At 41.5% G+C, this 26768-nt stretch overlaps 1 protein-coding gene and 1 long non-coding RNA gene across 7 annotated transcripts in view; one reads left to right on the top strand and one right to left on the bottom strand.

The window, feature by feature from the left end:
* Positions 1 to 26768, top strand: part of myo16 (myosin XVI) — a 236169-nt gene that overhangs the window by 31198 nt on the left and 178203 nt on the right. For 3 of the 6 annotated variants that reach the window (XM_082175790.1, XM_082175789.1, XM_082175794.1), the window contains exon 1: positions 3013 to 3290. The exons of 2 other annotated variants lie outside the window; for them this stretch is intronic. In XM_082175790.1, coding sequence (XP_082031916.1) covers positions 3263 to 3290 — 28 coding nt within the window. In that variant the 5' untranslated portion in view covers positions 3013 to 3262. Of the gene's footprint in view, positions 1 to 3011; positions 3291 to 26768 lie in introns of those variants that run through there. One more of the 6 variants, XM_082175793.1, reaches the window with a different exon arrangement.
* LOC309503198 overlaps positions 1 to 26768 on the bottom strand; it is a 419995-nt gene that overhangs the window by 339170 nt on the left and 54057 nt on the right. The gene's annotated exons all lie outside the window — the stretch shown is intronic.

Genomic DNA, 26768 nt, shown 5'->3' with positions numbered 1-26768 from the left:
CACACAGTGAACCAGATTCGCTGGTCAAAACGGTGATGGAAATGCAATGTAATCAGTCTGATGCGCTTTACACAACCTCACGTTCACACGTCACATGAAATTTGCAGACTTTGCATGTTTGTAATTTCCTGGCCCTGTGCACGCATGAAGGTTTTAACCCAGAGCAGAAGGGAGAGGAAGCTTGTCCGAGGTAATTTGTCGCCAGTTAAACACTATTGCTGAGCAGTTAAGCTGTCAGGACTCGCACCCGTCAACACTGAGAGCAAGCAATGAGATACAACAAAATATGCCCTTTATCATAAATGACACTGCATTCTAGGGGGTTTTGTTCCTTCATTCTGTCTGTGCTGTTTATTTAAATTGTCGGTTTATGCACAATATATGTTTCAGACAGAAGTCACATATAGTAGGGGAAAAACATATGCGAGTCAAGTTGTATGTCTGAATTCCTATAGTATTCATAAAACAGTATGTGAAAAATACCCGGATGACCTATTATTTCCGGTGAGATTCTGAAATGCGCATCCAATGGACACTTTACTATCCCATGAGGACATGGTAGAGGATTTGTGAATGGCAGTGAAGCGACGTTACTGGCCACATGACAGTGACACATTTATACCAAAGATATATAACATATTTTTTTTAACGGTCATGAAGTAAGTTTTAAATAAAATGTAACTATTATTCAGTATGCAATTTCGGATGCAGCACTAATCAGTTGCTAATTTTAGCTAATCAGTTGCTAATTGTTGCTAATCAGTGACGAGAGTCAGTAGTCACATGACATTTACAGCCCATTGGCTCCAAAAAAAAAAAAAAAAATCTGCCTGTAGAACTGAACGCTCATGATTTCAAAACTAAGGCCATGTTCACATTGCGAGCCTTAGTGCTCAATTCCGATTTAGTGCTAAAAATCCATTGATTTCACCATATCTTTATGTACACAATAATAATTTTTTACATTGTAATCCTTTTATTTCAAATATTTGCCATGTTTGTGTGCTGCTGTGCGTCCCTGTGTGTTTAATAAGCAGAGTGTATAGACGTTGTGGACCCGCCTATAGGCGCACATTACTAACGCATTCTTTAAATAACAAAAATATATATATATATATTGCGCCACTGACTTTAGGTTTCAATTGGTAAATGGCGCAGTCTATTTCTGTTGCCTCAAAATAGCAACGTGCCAACAATGCGCCAGAACACACCTCGTTTTCAGACCAGCACGCCCATGGGCGCACAAATGGCCGCAAATTCATTTGCTATTTAAACAACGTGGCGTAGGACGTGAAAATGATAACTGCGTCGGACTGAAGCTAGCAAGAAACACTTGCATTGCGCTTGGCGCTGCATTGCGCCCATAGACAGTATAAGAAATGGACAGAGTCATCTCATTGGAACTCAATTGAGGCAAGTGAAGCCCATTTTCAGCGATTTTTTAGGACTTCCGTTCCTGACGCGCAGACTCAAACTGAGCTTGACGACGTAGATGTGACGTGAGCAACCCGTCTGTCTTCTAGTGGCTGTGGCATGAGAAATCTGAATCATTCCCTTCCGAATCTTGCAGAGACGGAGATCGTGAGTAGGAGGTGTCCATGAGCTATGAGCAGGAGAAACTTTTGCTAGGTATTCTGATTAATTATTTTGTCATTTTGCCTCTACGTCCCCCCGATTGCCCGCGAGCTTCTCCTCCCATCAATACGGTAATCTCTCTACTGTGCGACAGAGAGTCGTGCGGTTATGACGCAATCGTTAGCCTATTTTTACAAAAACTGTTTTTACGGGGCCATAACGTAAGATACAAGGTAATGGAGCATTTTATACATTGTCGTGTTTCTTTAGAAATAAATAATGGACAAATGGAGTCTTCAAACGCCTCAGATGTAAAGTTATTCGCTGTCAAAGTGACGCCAAAATGAATGGGAGTCAATGGGATGCTAACAGCATGTGAAGTTCTGCTACAAGATGGTGGCACGCGGCCGGCTTCAACTTCCGGTCGACTTCCTTCCCGCTTGATTGCGCCGGGTGTAAGATTGGGTCCGAAGTCTGCTTTTGGCCAATCATAAAGTTATTATGGAGATGACGTGAATACTCAGCGCTGTTTACAGTAGCCTAAGCTTTTTGATAGTTTAATTGTAAATATGCGCAAGATGATCTTTGACCGTTGCGCTACATCTCGCAGCTTTTTCAACGTGTTGCGATCGGGACCCAGCCTTCTTTTCCAGTCATCAGTTTTGCGGCTCTGCAGTTGGATACTATTATCAGCGTCTCGTGTTTTTAATAGCAAAAATGCATTTTGTTTGCTCATCACCCCATCACTCAGACAGCAAAACATTTTGTCAAATGGAACAGATAGTGAAACTTAAGCTCTTCTCCTTATGCTGGCGGATGAAGATCACTTTCCATGACTGACATTACAGAATTTACCGATATTTTGGAGCTGTTGTAAATGGTCTGTTACTGGAACGCTGTTGCTTGTGTGAACAGCATGTATATACCAGTAAAGTAATTCTGGCAATTTTATGGTAATTTATTGGGATTGCTGTGTGAAAGTGGCTATTGAGATGAGGAATTTGTAACAGATGTAAGTAAAGACAAAAATTGGTGTGTGTAGCCTTCTTCATTACGTTAACTGTTTATTTTATATGGTAACATAAAAGCTGGTCTTAAATATGCTTTATTGAAATATGTTAGGTTCTATTTTCCCGCGTCGTATCTGTCGCTCCCAGCACACAGTGTCTGATAGCCGCACTGCAGTAACTTACCTCAGCCTCTCTCTCCCTCAGTCTGAACCCAAATTTCATCCTGCTCCCCTCCCCTCTTGCCTCTCTCCTTCCCCAAACCTCCTACCTCCTCTCATCACTCTCTCTTCCATTCCTCACTATCCGTCTCTTTACCCCTCTCTCTGAAGCGAGAGCGCGCGCGTTTCTGTGTGCGAGGGGTGTGTGTGCAGCGGTGGGCGGGGTTAAGGACGCGTCAATCAGCGGCGCTACAATAGCACGTGTGGCGGTCATGGTCATAGAGCGGCTCGGTTGAGTCGACGCGACTGCAGGAGAGAGAGCGAACGGTAACCGTCACCTTATCCACCGCTCCTCCTTCACTACAACCACTAACGCCTCTGCAACCCGATCGCCCTTTAATAATGCACGGGGAGGTAAAGCGAATTTCAGAGACCGGGCTCTGAATGATGTATAGCGCCGGTTACTACAGCACCGCACCGGAGAGCACGAACCTGTAGCTGTGTGATCTGCGGAGAAAAATGTCACACTATCATTTCATCAAATGCTGTAAGTAACGAGCCGCGAGAGAGGCGTCTTTCCTTGCATGCATATGCCAGTGATGTCATTTCGTCAATGATGTCATTTGTCAATGATGTCATTTTGTGCGTTTGCTAGAGTGATTGAGAGGCAGGAGGAATTGTGTGTGATTTAGGGTGTGTATCTGATGCAGGTCAAATTCATGGGTGCTTAATGCATGTGTTTAACACACCACATGCATGCATGCATCCATCCATCCATCCATCCTGTGCAGTGAGGCTGGATGATGAGATGACATCATGATGATGGCTTGGCTTTGGTGACTTTTTATGCATGTGTGTATGTGTGAAGTTGCAGGAGGATGCTGCAGCAATGTAAAAGTTGACCGGTGTGTGTAGGGACCTCCTACGGGAGTCTGCCTGCTTTCAGACAGACAGCTGGTGGGTGACAGTCTGACAGCCTCTGCAGGATCCCTCTCTCGTGTGTATCTTTGTATTAGTGGTGATGGTGTATGTGTGTATGTGTGGTCGTGAACATGAGTGTCAGGTAGGATAAGGGAGCGAGGGAAGGGATGTTTTAGACCCAAACGGATGTTGCAGTGGTGGCTGGGAGGATGGAGATGCTGATGTGGGAGAAGGTGGTAATCAGGAAGCGTTTGTGTTGCCAGCTGCAGATGAAAGGCAGTTGTTAAACTCGTCCCTTTGCCACCCCTCTCTTTTCATCTTTATTCAGATAGTCTAATTCTCCTTCATCTCCATTGCTTGTTTTCCCCTCTGTGTGTTTTGCTCATTTGAACACACACCCACACACCACCTCTGTTGCTTTTAGTGGATTATATTATGCTCTTGCTCGGTTTAATTATCATTTTTTTGTTTATTGAGTACAGAAAAAAAAAAAGATGTTGCATAACCTACATAAAATGTTGTTTGTCAACCTCAGGAGGTCAAAGTCAAACTATTATTTATGAGCGATTTTTATTTCCAGCTCATTTCATATGACATTTGTAACCCTTGTTACCAATATTAATAATATACAAGGTCTAAGTAACCGGTAGATCTATCCAAAACTGAGCGGTGGCTGCTTGCTAGTTTGTATCAAATATTGGTTTGCAGTTTTTGGTAAAGTTATATTTCCCATAAATTAAAGACGCATGTTTGTTTGATATGTATTTTTTGTAACAAGGTTGAATGCTTGAGCTGGATGAATTGGAAACACTGGAGATTGAATAAAACTAATGTAATTGTCATGTTGTACAAAAGATTCAAATGATCTATGTTGCTTATGTTAATTTTAAGAATTGTTGTTATTATCTTGTAATGGGAGGGGAATCGTGCGATACCCTGTTTAGCACAAAATGATAAACAATACCTGAGTTAATAGTTAAATAAGTTATTTACTACAGTGACCTGATTATTAGTTAATGTATTGTCAAATTGTCTTTTTTTGGAAACCGTTAGAAGGCGGGACAGTTCAAAATCATAATTTAAAGACCCACTGAAGTGCCTTGAAACACGCAACACTATTCAGTGTGTTGATGTAATTCCCACTGAAACAGGAAGACAAGGTGGGACATATTGAACAGCTCCTTCCCTTTTTTAAAATGGCAAATAGCATTTAATTTATATCACAGCTCGGCCAGAGCCGTTGAGCTTTTTAAAGCGGCAGTTTCCTCCTAATCTCTGACGGTTTCTCCTCCATATTGCTTTAAAATATATAGCATTCTCTGCAGAATTCAAATGGATCCGATACGTTTTGTGGTCTGCGCCAGCTCGCGCTTATGATCCGCTCTGTGCTATTGTGTCTCTGGAGCGGAGCAGGCTGTGCTATCGCTGCGGCAGTTCGCGCGACACTAACATAAAACCAGACTTCATTCACCCCAATGGAAAGTATATTTACACTGTCTGAATCGTTCCCTATCCTCTATATAGTGCACTATGTGCCATTTACCATGTAGAAAATAGTAAATGTGTGAACAATTGACCAATTTTAGCCGTAGCTTCAGCGTCTATTTATAAATATAGGGGGCGGGACGCTTCAGATACTAGAGAGCATCAGTGAGACTGAGAGTTTTGAATGATTATATATTCTAAATGTGAGTTTTGTTATTGGTTTGGAGCAACTAGATAACAGGAAGAGTATCATTCATACTAAGGCCAAAAAACAAAAATTTTGACTTGATGGGGACTTTAAGGTGGGTGGTGGGGGTACAGATATTTTACGTCTTTGAACTAGCTACTTTTCATGTTCGTTTTAATAGCTAGGTATCGGTTGATCAGACAAGTGCACTGAAATTTCAGCAACCAAAAAAAAAAAGAAAAAGCTCATTGCCGAAGTACTTTACAATTTAATTTTTTTTGTGGCTAAATTAAACACCTTTTCAGGGTTTCAAAAAAAAAAAAAAAAAAATATATATATATATATCTATCCAAGTTCTCACAATGGAAAAAGATAGATTTGTACCTCTAATAGTTGAATACATTAAAGTGTGCTGTATGAATGGAAAGTACCTTGTGCTATCACTTACACCTCCCTTTCTTCCCCTCACCTTTACTCTTTCTTCCTGTGTGTTTGAGCAGAGATGGCCAGTGCCAGAGGCAAACCGTGAGAGACTGTGCAAGGTCGCACACTCCGGTGCAAAGCCAGCAGAACACTGTGCGTCTGTGTGTGTGTGTGTGCGTGTGTACCTGTAGAGTGTGATTGTGTTTATGCGTGCCACTAGTGCTCTTCTCAGAGCCCCCTCAAGGTTTGATATGTAGTAGAGGAGACAAGTGCATGCTTACTGAAGTCTTTCACATTCAGGTTTGTCTGATTCCATCTGTCTGTTGAGGGGGGTAAAGGAAGGGATTTGTAGGGATCCGTGCATTAGGGAGGAAACCGTTACCAATTTAACGATAAACCACAATAAATTCCAGGCAGTTAGTATTACCCTTCCATATTTTAATTCTTGTAAAGATTCTTTCAGCTCTAAGGGTGTTTTCACACCTGACTTGTTTGGTGCGTTTGTTTTGGAACCTGGTGCCTTTTGTCTCCCTTAGTTTGGTTGGTTTAGGCATATGTGAACACAGCAGTCACGCTCGGATCCGCACCAAAACAATCGCTCCGAGATCGCCTGAACGAGGTGGTCTCGGCCCGATTGAAAACGAACTCTGGAGCGGTTCGGTTGAGGTGAGAAAGCAATCCGACCCAATGGACTAACGAACCAACAGACCAAGCGGTATCATAATTCATAATGGTAAATGTGTTATGTTATGCTATGCAGCAGTTTCTGATTCTGAGTGTTCTGACTAGTTAAGCTAATAGTTGTTGCTTGTGGTATTAGTGTGTGCTTTAAGAAATAAATGGAAAGAAAAGTTACTTTTTAAAATGTAATGGTCTGAAGAATTATCCAATCTGTGACTCAAAAAACGTAATATGATCCGGACCGTGATCTGATCTGATCGGATCTGTTGCACCACGCCACTATTATTTAATATTATGTTTATGCAAAGAAAATGTGCATAGTGCTGCAAATTTTATGTTGTTTGCTGGATTTCGACATAGGTGAAATTATTCCAGTGCATTTTAACAATAATATTGATAACCATAATGATTTTAGTCGCTATATGAAAATTTCCTAGCATTTCATGTCTACAGTGCATCCTCTGTGTTCAAGAAACTGAGTATGTTTATGTTAGAAAGGCAAAGAGAGAGTGCACTCTGTCTAATTTATGCTTTCTTATTCCCATGCCTCTTATATTAACAGAAGCTCGTAAGATATTCCAGTGTAAATCAATACCTGACAGCCTAGAAGCAGAGACAGAGAAGCTACCCAGAATAAGGAGGAAACCTCACACATCTCCCTCTTTATACCACCATTCCTGTCATTCATTGCCTCTCCATGACTCGTTCAATCACATGAGTGACATATATGCAATCTGTCAGAGGTGTCACCAACTCAGCCAGCTCCCATGATGCACTGCTTGTGTTTGAATATCAATACTTTACAAAATAGGGTACATTTGACAGCAGGTGTAAATAAGTTTATGCCACAAGTTTTGTGTATACTGTATAAAATCAACAGTTTAAAATGACTTGGGGGAGGCAGTTCACACTTAACATGTTTTTGCATTCCATCGTGCTGCTTTTGCACTGATTTTCCACGTAGACGTGCATGTGTAACCATTGCACACTTGCGTCTTTTTTAGAGTCTCGTTCATGACACTGCATTCTCAAGTTAAACTTTTCAAAAATATGTCTTCTGACCTTGCACCTTGCATTCACAAAAAACATTCCATGTGAAAGGCCTGAATTTGACAATCATCCGGCATCTCCGTTACGGCAAGTCTTGTGGGGTGTTCCTGGTATGCAGTGGTTAGTACCTACCAAAAGTAGTGCTAGGAAGGACAGCGGTGAACAGGTGTTAGGGTCATGGGCACCCAAGGCTCAGTAATGCACGTGGGAAGTGAAGGCTAGCCCCATCTGGTCAGATCACACAGAAGAGCTACTGTAAATTGCTGAAAAACGTAATGCTGCAGAAAGGTGCCACAGTGCATCGGAGTTTGCTGTGTAGCCGCAGACTGGTCAGAGTGTCCATGATGACCCCTGTCCACCGCTGAAAGCGCCTACAAGGAGCATGTGACGCCAGAGCTGGACCACTGAGCAGTTGAAGAAGGTTGTCTAATCTGATGAATCATGTTTTATTTGATACCATGTGGATGGCTGGGTGTGTATGTCATTTACCTGGGGAAGAGATGAGAGCAGGATGCAGTATGGGGAAGAAGGCAGGCCTTTGGAAGCGCTCTGGGCAATGAATGTTCTTTTGGGAAACTTTGTTACTTTAACTCGTACTACCTAGCTAAAGTTTGTTGCAGATCAGACAATGGTGTTCCCTGATTGATGGCAGTGGCCTCTTTCAGCAAGATAATGCACATTGCACGCTGCAAAAATTGTTCAGTAATTGTTTAAGAAACATGATAAAGACTTCAAGGTGCTGCCTAGGCATCCAAATTCCCCAGATCTCGATCTGATTGAGCATCTATGGCAGGGATGGGCAACTTCAGTCCTGGAGGGCCACTGTCCTGCAGGGTTTAGCTCCAATCCTGATAAAACTCACCTGCCTGTAGCTTTCTAATAATCCTAAGACGCTGATTAGCTTGTTCAGGTGTGTTTGAGGAGGGTTGGAGCTAAACTCTGCAGGACAGTGGCCCTCCAGGACCAAAGTTGCCCATTCCTGATCTTCAGGATTTGCTGGACCTAGGCTACGAATCCGATCCATGGAGGCCCCACCTTGCAAATTGCAGGACTCAAAGGACCTGCTGCTAATGTCTTGGTGCCAGATACTACAGGACACATTCAGAGGTCTTGTCAAGTCCATGCCTTGTAGGGCTGTGACAATAAATCGATGGTTGAAGTGAATTCAAATGGTATTTGCAGTGGGCTGTTTACATTAATCTCGCGTCATAAAAGCATTCTGAGGTGCGAGTACATTCTCAGACTCAGCCAAACGTACGAGCGCTCTTGATCCACGAATCACGATACATCGATTTATTGTCCAAGCCCTAATGCATATATATATATATATATATATATATATATATATATATATATATATATATATATATATATATATATATATATATATATATATATCACATCTGTATCCTCACTTAAGACGCTCTTCTTATCCAATTTATATTTAATCTCCCACCCAAATAGAATATTCCATTGACCTTTGTAAGTGAATTTTTTTCTTATGTGATTAAGTAGACAAAAAAACAAGAGCAACTTTTTACTGCTGAGTTTTTGTGCGAGCGCTTAGTCATGTCTGCTTCATTATAGATACAAAATATCTTTCAGCAGAGGCCTGCATCTGTTACAAATTTCTGTGTGTGGGTGTGTGTGGGTGATGGCTGTGTTTGACTTAATGCGGTCCTCTATAAAACAGTTATGGACTGTGTCAGCGTAGGCCATAAAGAAGCCAGTAAGAAGCAGACAGCAGTGAATGAGGTCAAGAAGAAACAGAGCTGGAAATGTTGGTGATTGAATGGTTGAATAAAAAACAGGGGTGAATGTAATTGTAAGGTGGCTGTAAAAAGGAAAAGAAAGACGGCTGATGGCTTTGTTAGACAGAGAGGGAGTTTAAAAGAGAAACCGCAATGGAGCTTAGCTAAAGAAAGAGATGAAACCGAGACTGGATTGAGAGATGCAGGAGTTCATTCCTGGTTCATTAGTCTCATGCTGGGACCGGCAATACAGCAGCATCCCATTTGTGCTTTTTGGCTTATGCTGCTGTTCTACTAATGTCCAAAGCTGCTTTCTGTTCCTCACCACTGGGAATGTATTGAACTAATTTTGCAGGTACACAGTCATACAGTAATGTTGCTTTGGTTTGCACCACTTTTGTAACTATATGTTATACTATTTAATATAATTTTATTGCAATAGTTCATCAACAGATGACATCAATCATCGATCATGACATCACGACTTGTGTATGTAATGTTCCAAATCTTATGAAGCCAGATGATAGCTTAGCAGGGCTTACCAGTAAGGATTTTAGACTCAAGTTGGGCCATTAGTTCCGATTTCTTGCCAACATTTTTACTGACCCAATACAAAAACATGTCAATTTAACATGCATTAATTTTTTAAAGTTTAGTTTAAATTTTATCATATACATTTAAATTAATTTATTTTAATTACTTATTATAATATTAATTACTTCACACTTTAAGTTTATAAATAAAATAAAATATAATATAATATACATACCTGCGTTCGCCGTATCTCGTTTCTCACAGTAAACTGCCATGCAGGCTAGAATTGCGAAACATTATTGGATAATTCTTATAATTTACATTTCTCTGGGCCAATCGGAATCTTAGCACTTTTTCTCTTGGCCAATCGGAATCTTAGCACTTGCGTCATAATCTTGAAGCACACGCACCATGACACGCACAGCGTCAACAACAGCTGAGCTCGCCATTTGCCTGGCTACCGTGCGAGTCTAATGGAAACTCACGCATGAATTTTCCTGCATTGAACTTGTTTTAGCGCCCGCCAAAGTCTTATTTGATCGGTGAGTAATGTAGATGAACTGCTGCGTTTGTGACAGGGGCAGGGCGCATGTTTTAACTAAAAGAACGACCAGAGAGAGAGAGAGCCGGTCGCGCGCGCGCACTCTCTGTGTAAACGACTTCACCGTCTCCAAACTAGGCGCTGTGTTGCTCTCTCTCTCCCTCGCACATATTAATCAAAATAAATCGACACGGTGGTAAAAGGTCGGAAGACCAAAGTTTCGTGTGGAGCATTCGGAGATTTTTTTTCCCTGAATTATACTGCTGGGTGTGAATTGTGCTAAATAAGTTTCCTTATCTTCTCTGAAAAGCGTTCCGGACATTCAGCTGACATAAAACAACACTTTAATTAAACGAAATAAAACTATACAGTGATTAAATGTTTTCTATGTTGACAACTTGACACAAATCTTGGATGTCCATGTCCTAACTGCTGGGATAATCACACAACGCACATGACACGTCCAATTCGCGAACTAATAATGACTCCTTTGAACCGATTCATTTTAATGAATCGTTAAAACAACTGATCTTTCCAACAGTGAACTCAGGAGACGTCTGAATCGGTGTATAACTAATCAGTAACACTTTACAATAAGGTTCTATTTATTACATACATTATATAAAAAGTACAGTTTGCTAACTCAAGCTTAAACTTTAAAATAAATAAAACCACTTTTTTTTAAAAGCATTTAAAAAAAAATTTCCACACAGTGCTATCAAGAATCGATAAGAGAATCGTTAAAGAATTGGATCGATAATCAGAATCGTCAGTGGCATTATTATTGATAAAATCTTATCAAATCCCATCCCTATGTGAAGACAGTAAAATTATAATCAAACATTAAAGAACATACATGTTTTTTAATATTTTTTTTTTTTAAGAGTAAAAAGATGCTAACATGAGGTCTTATTGTGTCACTGTCAGTCTTGTTACATCAGTGCAAAACTAGGGTATGCAGATTAATTATTATTATTATACATCATTCATCAGCATGCATTGATTAATCCCATGGCATGTATATATATAAAAAAAAAAGTTAGTCTACAGAAAACTCTGATAACAATGCATCCATAAACACATTAGTTGGAAAATGATGGCGCACATTGCAATTTTTTTTGCAGTTTCAATAACCTAATTTATATTAGCCATCTAGTTTTAACTACATGCGACAACTAAACATGCAAACATAATAGATGTTTAAAAAAATTGTCATTGTTTCTTTAACTCTGCCTTTAGCCCTGTAAAACCAGACACCTATTCCATTGTACTCTGTAAACATGCCATTGTGCTTCTATCACAGCCACCCGCAATTGATTCCTAATGCCTTCTATGTCTTGACCTACATTCAAATTCTTGCTGCTTTGTTGCCAGATGTGTTCAATCCAGACGTTGCAATTTATTTCTCAATTCTTGCTCTTTTTCTCTTGCTACTTTGCAAGAGAACCACTGGCTTCTAATCTCCCTTTATAATTTCTCTAAATGGAACTGCAAGCCATTACCATTGCCAGGCAGAATGTAGTGGGTCAGTATTCCTCTGCGTGCCTTTAATCCACATGATCTTCATTCTTGGCTGCGTTTGGATCATGCTCGTTTGATTCCGTGACTAAGAAATGGGAGTATCTCCAAAATATAGAGTTCCAAGCCTGTGCCATACAGTCCTGTGATTATATTGTATGTGCTACTGTCCCACATATCTGTGGCTCACTGATAGCAGGCTGATGGCGAGATGAAAGCTCGCAGCTAATTCCCTTTGTTAATGGAATTGCGTTCATGCTTCCTCTGCGTGTGTGTTGGGAGGGAGGTTCTGGGAATGTTTCACTGACTTCAGCTTATGGTTGAGTCTTGTGGATTGTGTTCAAGGCTTTAAACGAGGAGAATGTCTTTCACATCCATGTTGAATGGTGCTGTGGGAATCCCTACTGCTCTAAGTCTGTCTGACATTGCCGTGCATTTGAAGGGCAAATGTTCATGGTACTGCATTCAAATCTGAAGGCTTAGAAAGTGCAGGAATGATAGCACTTATTTGTGGAGCTATCAGTTTTGAATGTGTTAAGGTGTGTATTTATGTGTAGGTTAGAAGATGAAGGTGGCAAAAAGGGTTTTCTCAATCCTCTTGATGCTTTATATTGAGAATTACAGAACTGCTGCCTCCCTTGTGGTGTTGGGTTTAAATGCACATTTAATGATGGTTTTCACATGTTGGGTGAGAGACAAGGAGTGTGAAGATGTTATCTGGTTCCTCCGGGGTTTGTGTCGTAGCTCTTCTTAGCTCTTCTACAGTAGTGTTCCTGGGGAGAGACAAAAGAAGTGAAGTTATGGAACTGATTTTAGGGTAATTGGATCCTTTTACAACCAAAGGCTTATTTAACTGCAGTGCCGGAGCTTCTTTTAAAATGTCTTTAATCTTCACAGTCTTATCAGAGTAGAGACTGAGTCAGCAGAGAAGAGGGAGCCTGGCTGCTGCTTTCCTCTAGTTCAGAATGAAGAAAGAAACAAGACTGGAAGGATGAATAATTCTGTTTTTGCATCCCATTCTGTTGCAGATCTTGGCGAGAGATGTTGAAATGGGGAAGGAAGTAGAATATAAAATATTTGTTCTTCTGGCAAAGGCACCAGGAGCTGATGGCATGATTTTTAATGTAGAAATTAATCTTGGGTGCTAATGAAAAGTGACATGTATGTGAAATGTTACAAAAGCTTTCCATTTAAAAAATGCGGTTCTTTTGATCTTTCTATTTGTCAAAGAATCCTGAAAATCACAGTTTCCCCCAAACAATAAAAATAAATCAATAAATCAATAGGTGTTCGGTTTTGTGACATTATTATATATTAATATAAAATATGATTAGGTGTGCAATAGTATACATTTAACAGTTAAACAGTAATATATTATTCTAGACTTGTTTAGTCTTGTTTGCCCTTAAGTCAGTTGTAGTTTGGGATCAACAGTTCATGTCTTTCTTTCACGTTCTCTGTTTTTGTCTTTGTCCTGAGGCTGTATTTAGACTTAAAACTGCTCTTCTCAAGTTCACGCATTCCATATGCCACTTTGTTTAACATCTCACCCCTCCCCTCGCATGTGCCCCACAGTGTAATACAGAGTAAACCAGACAATATGCAAATCGCCTCAATGAAGTATGGCATGCGTGTTCTTCAGTGTCCGTTTGTAACAGGTGTAATGCTGTAAGCAGATAGTTATCTCTCCCAGAGCAGATTGAAAGCATCAGTCATGCTCTCTCTCCTCCGCTGGTGTCTGATTATCATCACTGCTCAGAGTACAACGTGTCTTAACGTGTTACTGTCCTTTTCTCGAGGCAAAGTATTTTTTGTGTGTGACCATTTGCCAGGAGATCACCTTTCTTTGTATGTCAGTTATCTTTAAACTCTTAACCTTATTACCTTTTGTTTTAATTATTTGGAAATGAGACATTTGTACCAGTTGCACTGTGACATTTTAAATGATACCAAACATGAAAAATACTCTTAAACTATACATTTTCTTGGGTGTTTTACATGTGGTCTCAGCATGAGAGAGGGGGTGTGGCGAAGAGGGGGAGAGATGTGGATTAGGATGACTCGGAGGTGAGACTTTTCGTCTCGATAGTGCACGAGGGCCAGTTCAAATGGTAATTTCCAGAGAGGTCCTTTTGTCCTTTCAGGGTCTGGTCGCTCTTCAACCAGACTTTCCGGCATCTCCTAATTTCTCAATTCTTACAAAACATACTAGACATAGACTTAAAAAGTGCCTCTATAATGCTTTTAAAGGTTCCTAATTTTGTTTTGGAGGTCTCCTACAATAGAAATGCATGCATTAAAAGTCAAAAGCACTTTAAGTTTCTCATAAAAATACATTGCACATCACCTCATTTCTCAGAGATTCTGAAACGGTTTGTTTAAAGATTCAATCTCTCTTTAAATCTCTCTCCTTGAGTAAACCTACTCTGCTCTGATTGGTCATACGGCCACGTCTGTTGTGATTGTTCTAAAGGCCCGTTCACATCAAGAACGATAACTAAAGATAACGGTGAAGATATAGTTCTAAAAATCGTTATAAATATAAAAGAATTGTAGAGTCCACCCCACAGCTGCAACTGTAACGATAACGATATTGAGGAATGATATCGTAGGAATCACTTTCAGAATTTTTTTTTTTTTTTTCAGCTGTTGAACGATAAAACGCGGAGAGCCAATCAGAATCCATTCGAATTTAAGGGCTTGTGCATTTATGTCAAATGGCAGATGACATTGCGGAGAAGTTCATCGCAGAGGTCCAGAAAAATCCACCACTGTTGGACAAGTCAATCCTCCTTTTCAAGGATACTTTAAAGAAAATGGATCTATGAAAAACAATCGGTCATACCCTCGAAATAAGTATTAAAGGGTAATATAAGTATTCGTTGGCAGTAAATGAAGACCATATAGCATTATGCAAATTTTCTAGATTTTTACTTTGGTATATAGCAGGAAGTGAGACTGCAATTGCCGACGACTCGTTTTGGCAGTTCAGAATAGATTCTTTCTTTTAGGAGACAATAACTTTATTTGTCGTGCACTTTGACTTTTAAAACTTTGCAGACCTTTTACATTCAGAAATGCCTATTAAACACTGCCTATATGCCTTTTCGAATATTACCTTTAATGCAGTTTAATATAAAAAGTTTTGCTGTAGTTGTCTGTGGTTTTGTGCTTTTGGGTTTCTGTAAAAGATTACAGTCGTTGTCTTTGAAGTTTAAATAATGTTAATGCATTTTCTTCACCAATTGACCTGGAGATCCAATAAAGCTCAGCAGCGGTGTTCCAATTTTATGGTTTAGAAGTCAAATTAGATTACTGAATCACTACTTTCACTCACAGCTATGAAAGGTCCCCATAGTCTATTACTTCAAATTGCCTTTTTAAATGTTATGTGTCTGACCTCTTATGTCCTTAGAGACTAGGACTGTGAGGGTAGAGAAGGAGATCTGTGGTGTAGATGGACTGTATGAACAGGTTGTGGAATGGACATTTTGTCTAACAGAATTATAATTTCCTTTTGTTAGCATTACCTTCCATGTACAATCTGTCTTTAGAATATATAGGATAGGAAAGAGTTCTTGATTCTATGGCAGTGTTTCCCAATCTTACAAAATGTTTATTTTACATCTATAATTACACTGTTGACCCTTCAATTACCCCTTAAACCTTCCCATATCACCAAACCTGTCCCTAAACTTGCATGTATCCCACCTCATTAGCAGCAAATGTGTTAATACAACATCAACACAGGAAGTATAATGTAAAGTTACAAAGTAGTTAGTTGCTAGATGGGGACCAAAGTTTCTATTTATCAAATAATAAAAATTATCATGGTTTCCACAAAAACATTAAGCAGCACAACAGTTTTCAAAATTTATGATAATTTGAAATGTTTCTTGAGCCGCAAATCAGCACATACAAAGGATCATGTGACACTGAAGACTGGACTAAGGTTAACAATTTAGCTTTGCCATCACAGAGAACAGTTATTTTATATTATGCTGTTTCACAATATTATTTATTTATTCATTTACTTATTTATTTTTACTGTATCTTTGATTGAATAAATGGTCTTGGTGATCACAAGATGCTTCTTTCAAAAACACTTTCAAACTTTTGAACTATATTAGGCGTAACGGAACAATATATTCTTCTGTCCTCATATGCTGTTCATAGAATAGAACAGAGCATATCGTTTCTGTCATGATTGGTTCTGATGACTGAATAGAACAGAATAGAACAGATCATTCAGTCTTCATCAGATGCCGTTTCATTTATAGAATAATATGATTGATGTCCTTGTGACTCTGAGAAAGGGGCAGTATTGTCAATGGGGTTTTTGGCTCGGTTTAACATGCGTGTTAGAACACTAAGAGACCGAGAGTGTGTGTGTTAATGGAAGATAGAGAGCAGAAAGTGCTCCCTCTTTAATTTGTCTACAAAGGCAGACTTTCAAACTTTTATTTCCCTGGCTGAAGGGCTTCTGGTGACCTGAATTATCTGAGTAATTACAGATTTGCACAACAGCGTGTCTGATAGGCTAAAAGAGAAGTCGTCCTTCTCGCTTTGGTTCCCTAAAACACAGCCTTGAGGAAGGGGATTGATGTTCTCTTGATTGCTTTGATGGAGCTTTCTTGACCTTGTTGATGTGGGCACTTCTTTGTAATTCATCTACATTTTTTTTTTTTTAGCTCTCATTTGGACTCACTCACTCACACGCCTCTCTTCTAACGTGAGCTCATCTGTGGATATTTCTTATTCATCTCTCTCTGGGTTAGATGGGTGGTGAATGACTTCATAATGCATGATGTGTGCATCCGGCTCAGCTTCAGGCTGAGGATGAGATCTGTAAGAGAACGAGCAGCAAATGATCCTTGAGAAGGGCAGCCAATCTGAAGTTTCTACACTTCAATTATTTATCAGCATAAAAATGTCCTTTTAAATGTAAATGGTGATACATCCACGTGTGGCTGTGAGTGAAATGGGAATGTCCAACACATTTTAAAGTAAAAATAAAGACTCATGCATTGTCCGAATATGCCTGGACAAATGATATTAAACATTTAATATATAGTTTACTTTTTTTATTTAACGTTTCTGTCTAATAATTTAGACAAAACAAAGACCGTAAACTAGAAGACTGACAATTGTAGCTGTCAAAATAAAAATCCTGCTTTCTACTCTCAGCAAAACAGGAGCTCTTATCCATCAATGGCTATAATAAAAAAGGCAAATATTAGCTGATATATGGCAGGCTTGGGTATATATTGGTCGATCACTACTATAAATGAGGTCATTATGATATTTAGATGATAATAATTTGCTACTTCTGCTTACTTTTTACTATTCAAAAATTGATAGATGGAGCACAACTAAGGCCACATTCAGACTGCTGGCAAATGTGGCCCAAATCCAAATGTTTTGCTCAAATGTGACTCAGATCTGTTTTTCTCATGACAGTGTGAACAGCACAAAAGAAATTAAATCTGATCTTTTCAATTCCGATTTGGGCCACTTCCATATGTGGTCCTAAATCCGAAACAGTTCAGATGTTTTTTAATGCGACCACAGTCTGAACAGTCAAATTGGAATTCATGCGACTTTCATGTCACTCTCGATCAACATTCATCACAATTCTGCCCTCATGGGAGTCAGATTTTACAAACCCAAAGTTATCAAGTCAGTTTTGAAAGGTAGTCAGTGGAAGGATGTTGACGTGTCAGAACTCATAAGTATTACAGTGACCGCTCACAAACGAAACATTAGGGCTCGTATCATAAATGTTTAAAAACTCTCCTCTCTTTTTCACATCCTTGTCTTTGTCTTATATTGCCTGTGATTAAATTTGCAGTGATCTGCCTTCCACGGCAGATCACACAATAAAGTAATCGCTTACTTTAATGTCCTCCGTGTTTACCTCGGTATGATAGCGTGCTGCATGACGTCTTTTCATTGTAGTTCTCTTACGAGAGGTTCTCTCGTATTGCGTAAGTTAGCTTACGCTACGGGAAAGTCATCTTTTCTCGAGATCTGAAGCCAAAAAATTATCCTTAATTTTTATAATTTTGTCAACGCAGTGCAGCAGCACGCAGACCTAGGGCAGGCTTACTAGCGTGCCCATTGGCTGCCCTGCGGCAACTGCAGCAGCCTATCGCTGAGCCTTAGACGTGACGTCACGTCCAATGAGCGCGCTTGGCGCGCCTCATGCGTCACAGCCCGCGAAAGAGGGGGTGTGGTTTAGCGTATACAAGCGAGGCTCAGAGTATACAAGCGAGGCTCAGAGGCTGCTTCACTGATTTCTGTCTCTTCAGCGACGCTCTCCGCATCGCTGGACTCTGAGGAAGCCGCCGCCGTTGAAACAAGCGACCAGCACGCCGAGGATATCAGCCTGAGGAAGCCGGCCGTCTTCGCCGCCTTCAGCCTTCCCTGCCTGCTCCGCTATCCGGCGGATTATATCCTTCTTTGCTCTGTGTTGTGTGTGTTTGTGTGTTCGCCCCGCGACACACTGCATCTAAAAGAGCGCGAGGCGTTGTTGCAAATGCCTCGCTCCCCCTCCGAGGAGATGCCGATGTCGACCCTGCGGGCTCGACTCGCCTTGTTGGACCCTCCTCCTGCCTCCGGACCCGGATGCAGTAGCTGAGCGCTCGCCGGAGCCCCTCCCGCGAGCCTCGCTATCTCCTTCTCCCCCCCACCTCCCGACGCGCAGCGGCCGGCTTTCGCCCGCACTGCCGTCGCCTCGGGATGAAGCAGACAACGCTGCTATCATAGACAGCTGCTTACCCCCCTCTGTCAAGCCGCGCAAACGGCGCCGCTCACAAGGGATGTCAGAAGTGGACGGTCACGGGCTAGCTTCCTTTACGTTATAAGAAAGCTACCCCGCGTCTCGGTCGCGCGCGTCACTCACCTCCATTTCTTACACATTTCTCAGTCCCCTCCTAAGCTCAGGCGACTGGAAATACATATATTGCAGTAAACGAGCCTGTTTTTTATACACGCACGCCTGCAAACAAACGCTGACGCAAAACATAATGACGCTCGCTCCTTCCCGCGCTCTCCCTCTCTGTTCGAGCCGCGCAAACAGGCGCCGCTCACAAGGGATGTCAGAAGTGGACGGTCACGGGCTAGCTTCCTTTACATTATAAGAAAGCTACCCCGCGTCTCGGTCGCGCGCGTCACTCACCTCCATGTCTTACACATTTCTCAGTCCCCTCCTAAGCTCAGGCGACTAGAAATATCAATATTGCAGTAAACGAGCCTGTTTTTAATACACGCACGCCTGCAAACAAACGATGTCACAGCACATGATGACATCTTCCCGCTCTCTCTCCCTTTGTTCGAGCTGCGCAACTGCGCCGTTCTCAAGGGATATCAGAGCGGACGTCACGAGCGACGCTCTGTCATATGCTCGCGCTAACAGAAAGCTTACGTGTGCCCCTGTGGCTCAGTGGCAGAACATTAGGCTTTCGCGCCAGAGACCCGAGTTCGAATCCGGCCCTGGCGGTAGATACAAATTTTTTCTGTTTGCTTCTCCGAGCTCGCGGCCAGCTTTCTTACATACAGAAAGCGAACCCGCATCTCGCACCCTCCCGCTCACAAGGATGGTGCTTGAGTATTTATGAGCCATCAAAGCGCCCAGCTCTGTCAGTCCCCTTACAAGAGGCTACTGCAGCAGTTTACATCGCAGCCAACGAGCCAGTAACACAACTCGCTCGCCTGCACACAAATGCCGTTTTTAAGGCGGCCCAGATAAATCTCATAAAGAGTATAAATTCGGGATGTCCGGCTCACGCCGAAGGTGTCATAAGTGTAGAAAATGTGCCCACACCCTCGTGCTCACTGCTACACACAAACACGGTTCCCCTGGTAACGCGCTCAGAGTGCACTCTCATAAAGCGGGCACGCGCCGCTCGAGTGATAAGCGTAGAGAATGTGTCCACGACTCTGTGCCCACACCTACCCACTGCCCGCTCTGCCACACAGTTACCCCGGGTTGCAGACCCTCTAAAGCGCTCAAACACTGGCCGTGTGACAAATGTAAGCCCTGCGCCCGCTCACGAGTGCGCGCACTTACTAACAAACACGATACCCCTCATGCCGCTCTCGCGACACGAGTTTTTAACAGCGAAATGTGCCCCATCCATAAAGATCGAGTCGTCATACGCTGTACAGCCAGTCACTACTGTCTACCAGCCCCCGTGTTCAAGCACCCATCTTCTCTGATACAGGTTCCCCATCTCGCGCAGTGCGGCGATCTGAACCCAGAGACCATTCGACCCCTAGCTATGCGTGCGGAAGCATGGGAAGCTATCCAGGGCATGTCAGAATGGGTGCTGAACACTATAGAACACGGCTATTCGCTTCAATTCGCTCGCCGTCCCCCGCGCTTTTTAGCACGGACGGAGACAAGAGTGAATTCAGAAGCAGCGCATCTGCTTTATGCAGAAAATAGCAAAGCTGCTGCACAAAGGGGCTATAGAACAGGTCCATCCTTCTCTGAGCGAGTCGGGCTTTTACAGCCGTTGCTTCCTCGTACCCAAGAAGGACGGAGCGCTAAGACCTATTTTAGATCTGAGACATTTGAACAAAGCCCTCATGAGACGGCCGTTCAAAATGATCACAACCAGACAAATCCTTGCGCAAATTCGCCCAGGAGACTGGTTTATCTCTCTCGATCTGAAGGACGCGTACTTTCAGATCCAGATAACACCCCGTCACAGGCCATTCTTGAGATTCGCCTTCGACGGTCGGGTATATCAATACACAGTCCTGCAGTTTGGCCTGTCTTTGGCACCCTGTACATTACGAAGTGCATGGACACGGCTCTCGCTCTCGAGTGATGATGGAAGCGATATGGAAGTAGAATAATGTCAAATGTTTTTGAAATAAAAAGCCTGTTGAATTGCACTACTTGAAAAAAAATAGGCATTGCATTAACCATGCTTGCATTTTAATGCATTGTATTTTTAGTGCTTACATTTTTATGGGCTGAAATTCAACATGGTTGAATATTTAAGCTGTGAATATTTCAATTAAAAACATTTCAAACACCTTTTCATTATTAAAAATTCAATAATCCATATTCACCTTTCATATTTCACTTCCAAAATATTAAAACTGTTTAAAAATACAACCAATAATATTCAACAGGCAATTTTCGGTCCATTTTATTTCGCTTTGCAAATTCGCTTCCACAAATTCAGTGGTTCAAATTCGACAGTAAATTCAACATTGACGTCCAGGAACTGCAGGAAAAGCAGTAGATTGCCGAGCATACTCTCCATCTGCTGTTAGTCGACCTCACCAGCAGATGGTGCAAAAGCGCTTGTTGTTGACGAAGACATTCATTCATAAAATGAAAATGATTATCTGTGTCAGTATATGCGGAAAAGATGATAAACACACAAAAGCTGTGTTTATGTTTCATTCAATAACTTCATTGTTACTTTCCCTGTGTATTCTACATGTCATCAGCTTTCTCTACCATGAACGGGATTATAATCGGTTTCCCTCAATACCTCATACTCAAGGATTTCCCTTCCGTTGATACAGTGATATGAAAGACCAATCTTGCACCTTATTAGGGAAGTAGGCTGTAGGCTATTATATAGGCTACAGGCAAGAAGATGGACTCAGAATATGAATTTAACGCGCAAAGTTTCATGCTGAGCGTTTCGTGATATACTGGCATAAAATCAACACATACATATATAGTATGCATACGTGTATTGCATTAGCTTAAACTGTCACAGCACTTGCATATTGTCCTCCTATTGTTAGTTTAACTGTAAATCGCTTTGGATAAAAGCTTCTGCTAAATGACTAAATGTAAAAATTGGCTTGACATTGGACATTCGCACATTTAGGGACCGTCTCTAAAGTTTCATACAACATTGGCATACACGTTTCTAACTTCAATAGCAAACTTAAATTTATTTGAATAAATATCAAAAATCCAAAGGGTGCGCATTATGCCTGACACTACATGAACACTTTACAGTTGGTTTTATGACTGTAAGTCGTTCTATTCAAATGCTATCGGAGTTAGAAACGTGTATACCAAAGTCGTATACACTTTAGAGACGGTCCCTAAATGTTCGAATGTCCAACATCAAGCCATCTGTATGCCAATCTATCACTGGGAAACGCTCAGCATTAAGCTTTGCGCGTTATTCTGAGTCAATCTGCTTGCCTGCGAGTTTGGTCTTTTACATCACTGTAGTCCATTAAGCTACGTTAAGCGTTGTATATGTCCAGCAGGGGAATCCTTAAGTATTGAGGGAAACCCTAATAGCCTGCATGCAGCACATCCACAATATAAAGTTAAGGCTACTAAACAACCAAGAGAAATATATGTCAACCTCAAAAATGTAACATTGGATCTGTATATCCGCATCGGGGAATAACATTATAATCTCGTTCACGGTAGAGAAAGATGCATGTAGGCTACACAGGAAAAGTAACCGTGAAGACACTGAATTTAACATAAAACAGCCGTCATAATAATCACAAATACACTTACATTGCTGTAAATGAGTTTTATGAATGAATGACTTGTTCTAACTGTTGCTGGTCTTCAACACGCGCTTTTGCACCATCTACTGGTGAGGTCGACTAACAGCAGATGGAGAGTATGCTCGGCAATCTACTGCTTTTCCTGCAGTTCCTGGACGTCAATGTTGAATTTACTGTCGAATTTGAACCACTGAATTTGTGGAAGCGAATTTGCAAAGCGAAATAAAATGGACCGAAAATTGCCTGTTGAATATTATTGGTTGTATTTTTAAACAGTTTGAATATTTTGGAAGTGAAATATGAAAGGTGAATATGGATTATTGAATTTTTAATAATGAAAAGGTGTTTGAAATGTTTTTAATTGAAATATTCACAGCTTAAATATTCAACCATGGACAGACTTCCGGTTAGGTGAGCATGTGAACAGTAGGGTGGTCTCGCCTTCCCACAAATTTATTCTAAAAGTTTACTTTTTCATTAACCCCAATAGTCTAAAACAACATAGTGTACTATATTAAGTTAATAAAAGCTGGCACGATGTCAAAATCGGGGAAGAATGTTAAAAAGAGCACCGAAGGAGAAGCCTCAGCCGTATGCAACAACACCTGCGTTACTAGCATCGCGAGCTTACTGGAGGACCACAGAGCTAGCATATCCGCCGATTTCAAAACTACTTTTGCGGCTTTAGAGGCGAAATTGGACTGTACACAGGCTGTGGTGACGGAGCACGGTCAACGAATTGACTCTTTGGAGTCTGGAGCTGAACTGCAGGACCAGAGAATTCAGGCTCTGGAGGAAAGGTGTGCGGAATTGGCCGAGAGTAATGCTAGGCTAAGGATGAAGACGTCAGATCTCGAAAGCCGCAGCCGCAGAAACAACATTAGGATAATCGGACTCCCGGAATCTATTGAAGGTCCGCGGCCTACAACCTTTTTTGCAGAACTCCTCGTCGAGTTGCTCGGCCAACAGACCCTTTCATCACCGCCTGAACTGGACCGAGCTCACCGGGCGCTTACTGCTAAGCCACAACCAGGGTCCAGGCCGCGGCCGGTAATTATTCGTCTCCATCGGTACCAGATAAAGGAGATGATTGTACGGGAGGCACGCAAGAGACGAGGCGATCTCCAATACCGAGGGTCGCCGGTACACATTTATGAAGACTACACGCCGGAGGTCCTCGAGCAACGTGCTAAGTACCGTGACGCCATGTCAACGTTATACAACCTGGGCCTCAGACCATCTCTTTTATTCCCGGCCCGCTTGCAGATTACGCTACCCAACGGAGCTAAGAAGAAGCTTGCTTCACCTGAGGAAGCCGCGACTTTTGTGTCAAACTACCAGCAGAGACCAGACACGGAGGCCAACTAACTGACTCCAGCGGGGCTATCGGCTGGCAGCACTAACGTTAACTGTGTTGACTAGCCTTTTTCTGTGACAGATCTACTCTGCCTTAATGCGGGTTATAGACCCCGAGCCTGGACTGACAATGTTGAACAGCTGCGGGCTAATGTTTACATTCGTTGTGGTGGTGATTGATATATCATGTTACAGGCCCCTTTCAGATGATGGACCGGAGACAGCGTTAACTGAGTCTGTAGTGCACTCCGACACTTTAGGTTGTTAATTCAAGTTTATATATTTATTTATTTTCGATTTGATTTGATTTTGATTTTTTTTATTTTTTTATTTTTTATTTTTTCAGCTGTGGGTTAATTGTTAACAATCTCAAAGGTGACGATATCTTATGTTATCATATCATATTACAGGTACCATAGTTTAGTCATCTGCACCACACTCTGCAGAATGGCTTTCTTTTTTTTTTTTTTTATATGTATGTATGTGTGTATATATGTATATATATGTAGGCTGTGTATATGTGTATATATTCATATACACTTTTGGATGAGTTCATAAATCCAATCCAGGCTCCTCTTAATTTTTATGACTTATTAGTCATATAATTGTATTGTATATATTTGTTTACACCGTTATAGGATATACCTGGAGCAAACTCTGCCGCTAGCTGATAGAGTATAAAGTACACAATGGCTGACATTTTATGTGTATCTTTTATTTTGGTTATTGGGGTTCTAATTAGTAATTAGGGATGTGGGTTTGAGAGGAAAAGAAAAGAAGATCTGATATGGAAAGGGAAGTGCCTACGGGTAGAGTAAGTATGGAAGGGATGAGGTGGGCGGGGAGAAGTGCTGGGGTGGGTCAAGGGGGGGACCTAGATTTTTCTTGCACATCGATCTGGGTGGGAGGAATGAAACAATGTGGGAGAGCCAGTGTTTTTCATTTTGGGGAACCTTTATTTATATGTTTATTATTTGTGAGGGCTGTTTTAATTATTTGTTTTATTCTGAAGTTTGTTGTTTTTGCACAGATAATTCTTTGTTTTTTCTCTATTTGTTGCTCACACCCTAGGGCGTCTCTGATACGTTGCAATTGTTCTCTACGCCATGGCTGGAGTGACTAAAAAGGGGGCAAATGGTGGGCAGGCAGTGAGGATTATTTCACTAAATACTGGTGGGTTGAACGCTCCGACGAAACGTGCTAAGATCATGACGCATGTTAAAGATCTGAACGCCGATATAATGCTTCTGCAGGAAACACACTTGTGTGATTCTGACCACCGAAAATTAAAAAGGCCCTGGATCGGACAGATCTTTCACTCCAAATTTAATCTGAAAACAAGGGGTACAGCAATATTGTTAAGATCTAGGATTGACTTTGTACCCGACACCACAATTACAGATTCCAATGGCCGTTATGTTATCGTCTCGGGCACACTCTACCAAAAACCAATTATCTTAGCATCTGTTTATGCCCCTAATTGGGATGATGATTCTTTCATGAAATCATTTTTGTCTTTTATTCCAAACTTGAATTCTCACTTACTGGTGCTAGGAGGGGATATGAACTGCGTCATGGATCCGGTACTAGACAGATCTAATCCGAAACCGGTCCCGCTCTCAAAAATGGCAGCAACTCTTTCCGCCTTCATGGACCAGTATGGTTATGTTGACCCCTGGAGGCTCTCATACCCCTCTACCAGACAATACTCTTTTTTCTCCCATGTGCACCGTACATATTCACGTATAGATTACCTAATAGTAGACAGGACATTTATCCCATCAATTTCCTCCACCCAATATTCACCGATAACGGTTTCGGACCACTCAACTGTTATTTTGGACCTCCATTTTGACTACAAGCCAAAGGGATTCAAATTTTGGCGCCTGGACCCTCTTCTGCTAGCTGAAGCGGACTTTTGCAAGTACATGTTAGAGACTATTAAACTTTTCCTAGACACCAATCAAAACGATGAGACTTCACCTTCCCTTCTCTGGGAAACTCTGAAGGCTTTTGTTAGAGGCAAAATTATATCATTTACTTCTTATACAAATAGAGCTCGTAAGGCTCGACGAGTAGAACTGGAGAAAGCTATCGCAGACTTGGACATCTCACTCTCTACCAACCAATCACCTGACTTGTACAAAGAGAGGATGGTACTTCATACCGAGCTCGACCTCCTCTTGACAAAAGAAGCTGAACAAAATCTCCTTCGGGCGCGGGGATACATGTATGAGCATGGGGATAAAGCCAGTCGCCTCTTGGCCCATCAACTAAAGGCCAAAATGGCCTCAAATCAAATTTCACAGATAAAAGACGAAACGGGCTCCCTTACATCTGACCCAGAAACGATCAATGGTATTTTTAGGAAGTTCTACTCCCAGTTATATAAGTCAGAATGTTCCTATGACGAAGCTCAGTTGTCTCAGTTTTTTGAAAAATTTACCATGCCCAAAGTGTCTGATTGCGATCGTGAGATGCTAAATGCTCCTTTGCAGCTCTCTGAAATCAAAGAGGCAATACAGTTAATGAATAATGGTAAATCCCCCGGACCCGATGGGTACCCGGTCGAATTTTATAAGAAATTTTCAGACCAACTAGCTCCATTATTATTAGAAATGTTCAATCATTCATACAGCCTGGGCTCCCTGCCGCCCACCCTTACACAGGCAGCTATTTCCTTGATTCATAAAAAAGGCAAAGACCCCCTGAATTGTACATCGTACCGCCCAATCTCGCTATTACCCGTAGATGTTAAAATACTCGCAAAGGCTCTGGCCCGCAGAATGGAGTCGGTTATGCCCTCAGTTATAGCAGAAGACCAGACAGGATTTATAAAGGGGAGGCACTCTTTCTCTAATGTCAGAAGACTTCTCAGTATCATTCATACACCGCATTCCCCTTCAGAACCGGAGGTTGTTATATCACTTGACGCTGAGAAGGCTTTTGATAGGGTGGAGTGGCCCTACCTGTTTTCCACCCTTCAACAGTTTGGTTTTGGGGAAGGTCTTATTTCTTGGATTAGGTTACTCTACTCCTCCCCCTGCGCATCAGTTTGTACTAACA

This window comes from Leuciscus leuciscus (genome assembly GCF_965113295.1).
Source record: "Leuciscus leuciscus genome assembly, chromosome: 7".
Taxonomy (NCBI): domain Eukaryota; kingdom Metazoa; phylum Chordata; class Actinopteri; order Cypriniformes; family Leuciscidae; genus Leuciscus; species Leuciscus leuciscus.
The sequence above is the reverse complement of the archived record's forward strand: the minus strand, read 5'-3'. Positions and strand labels throughout refer to the sequence as shown.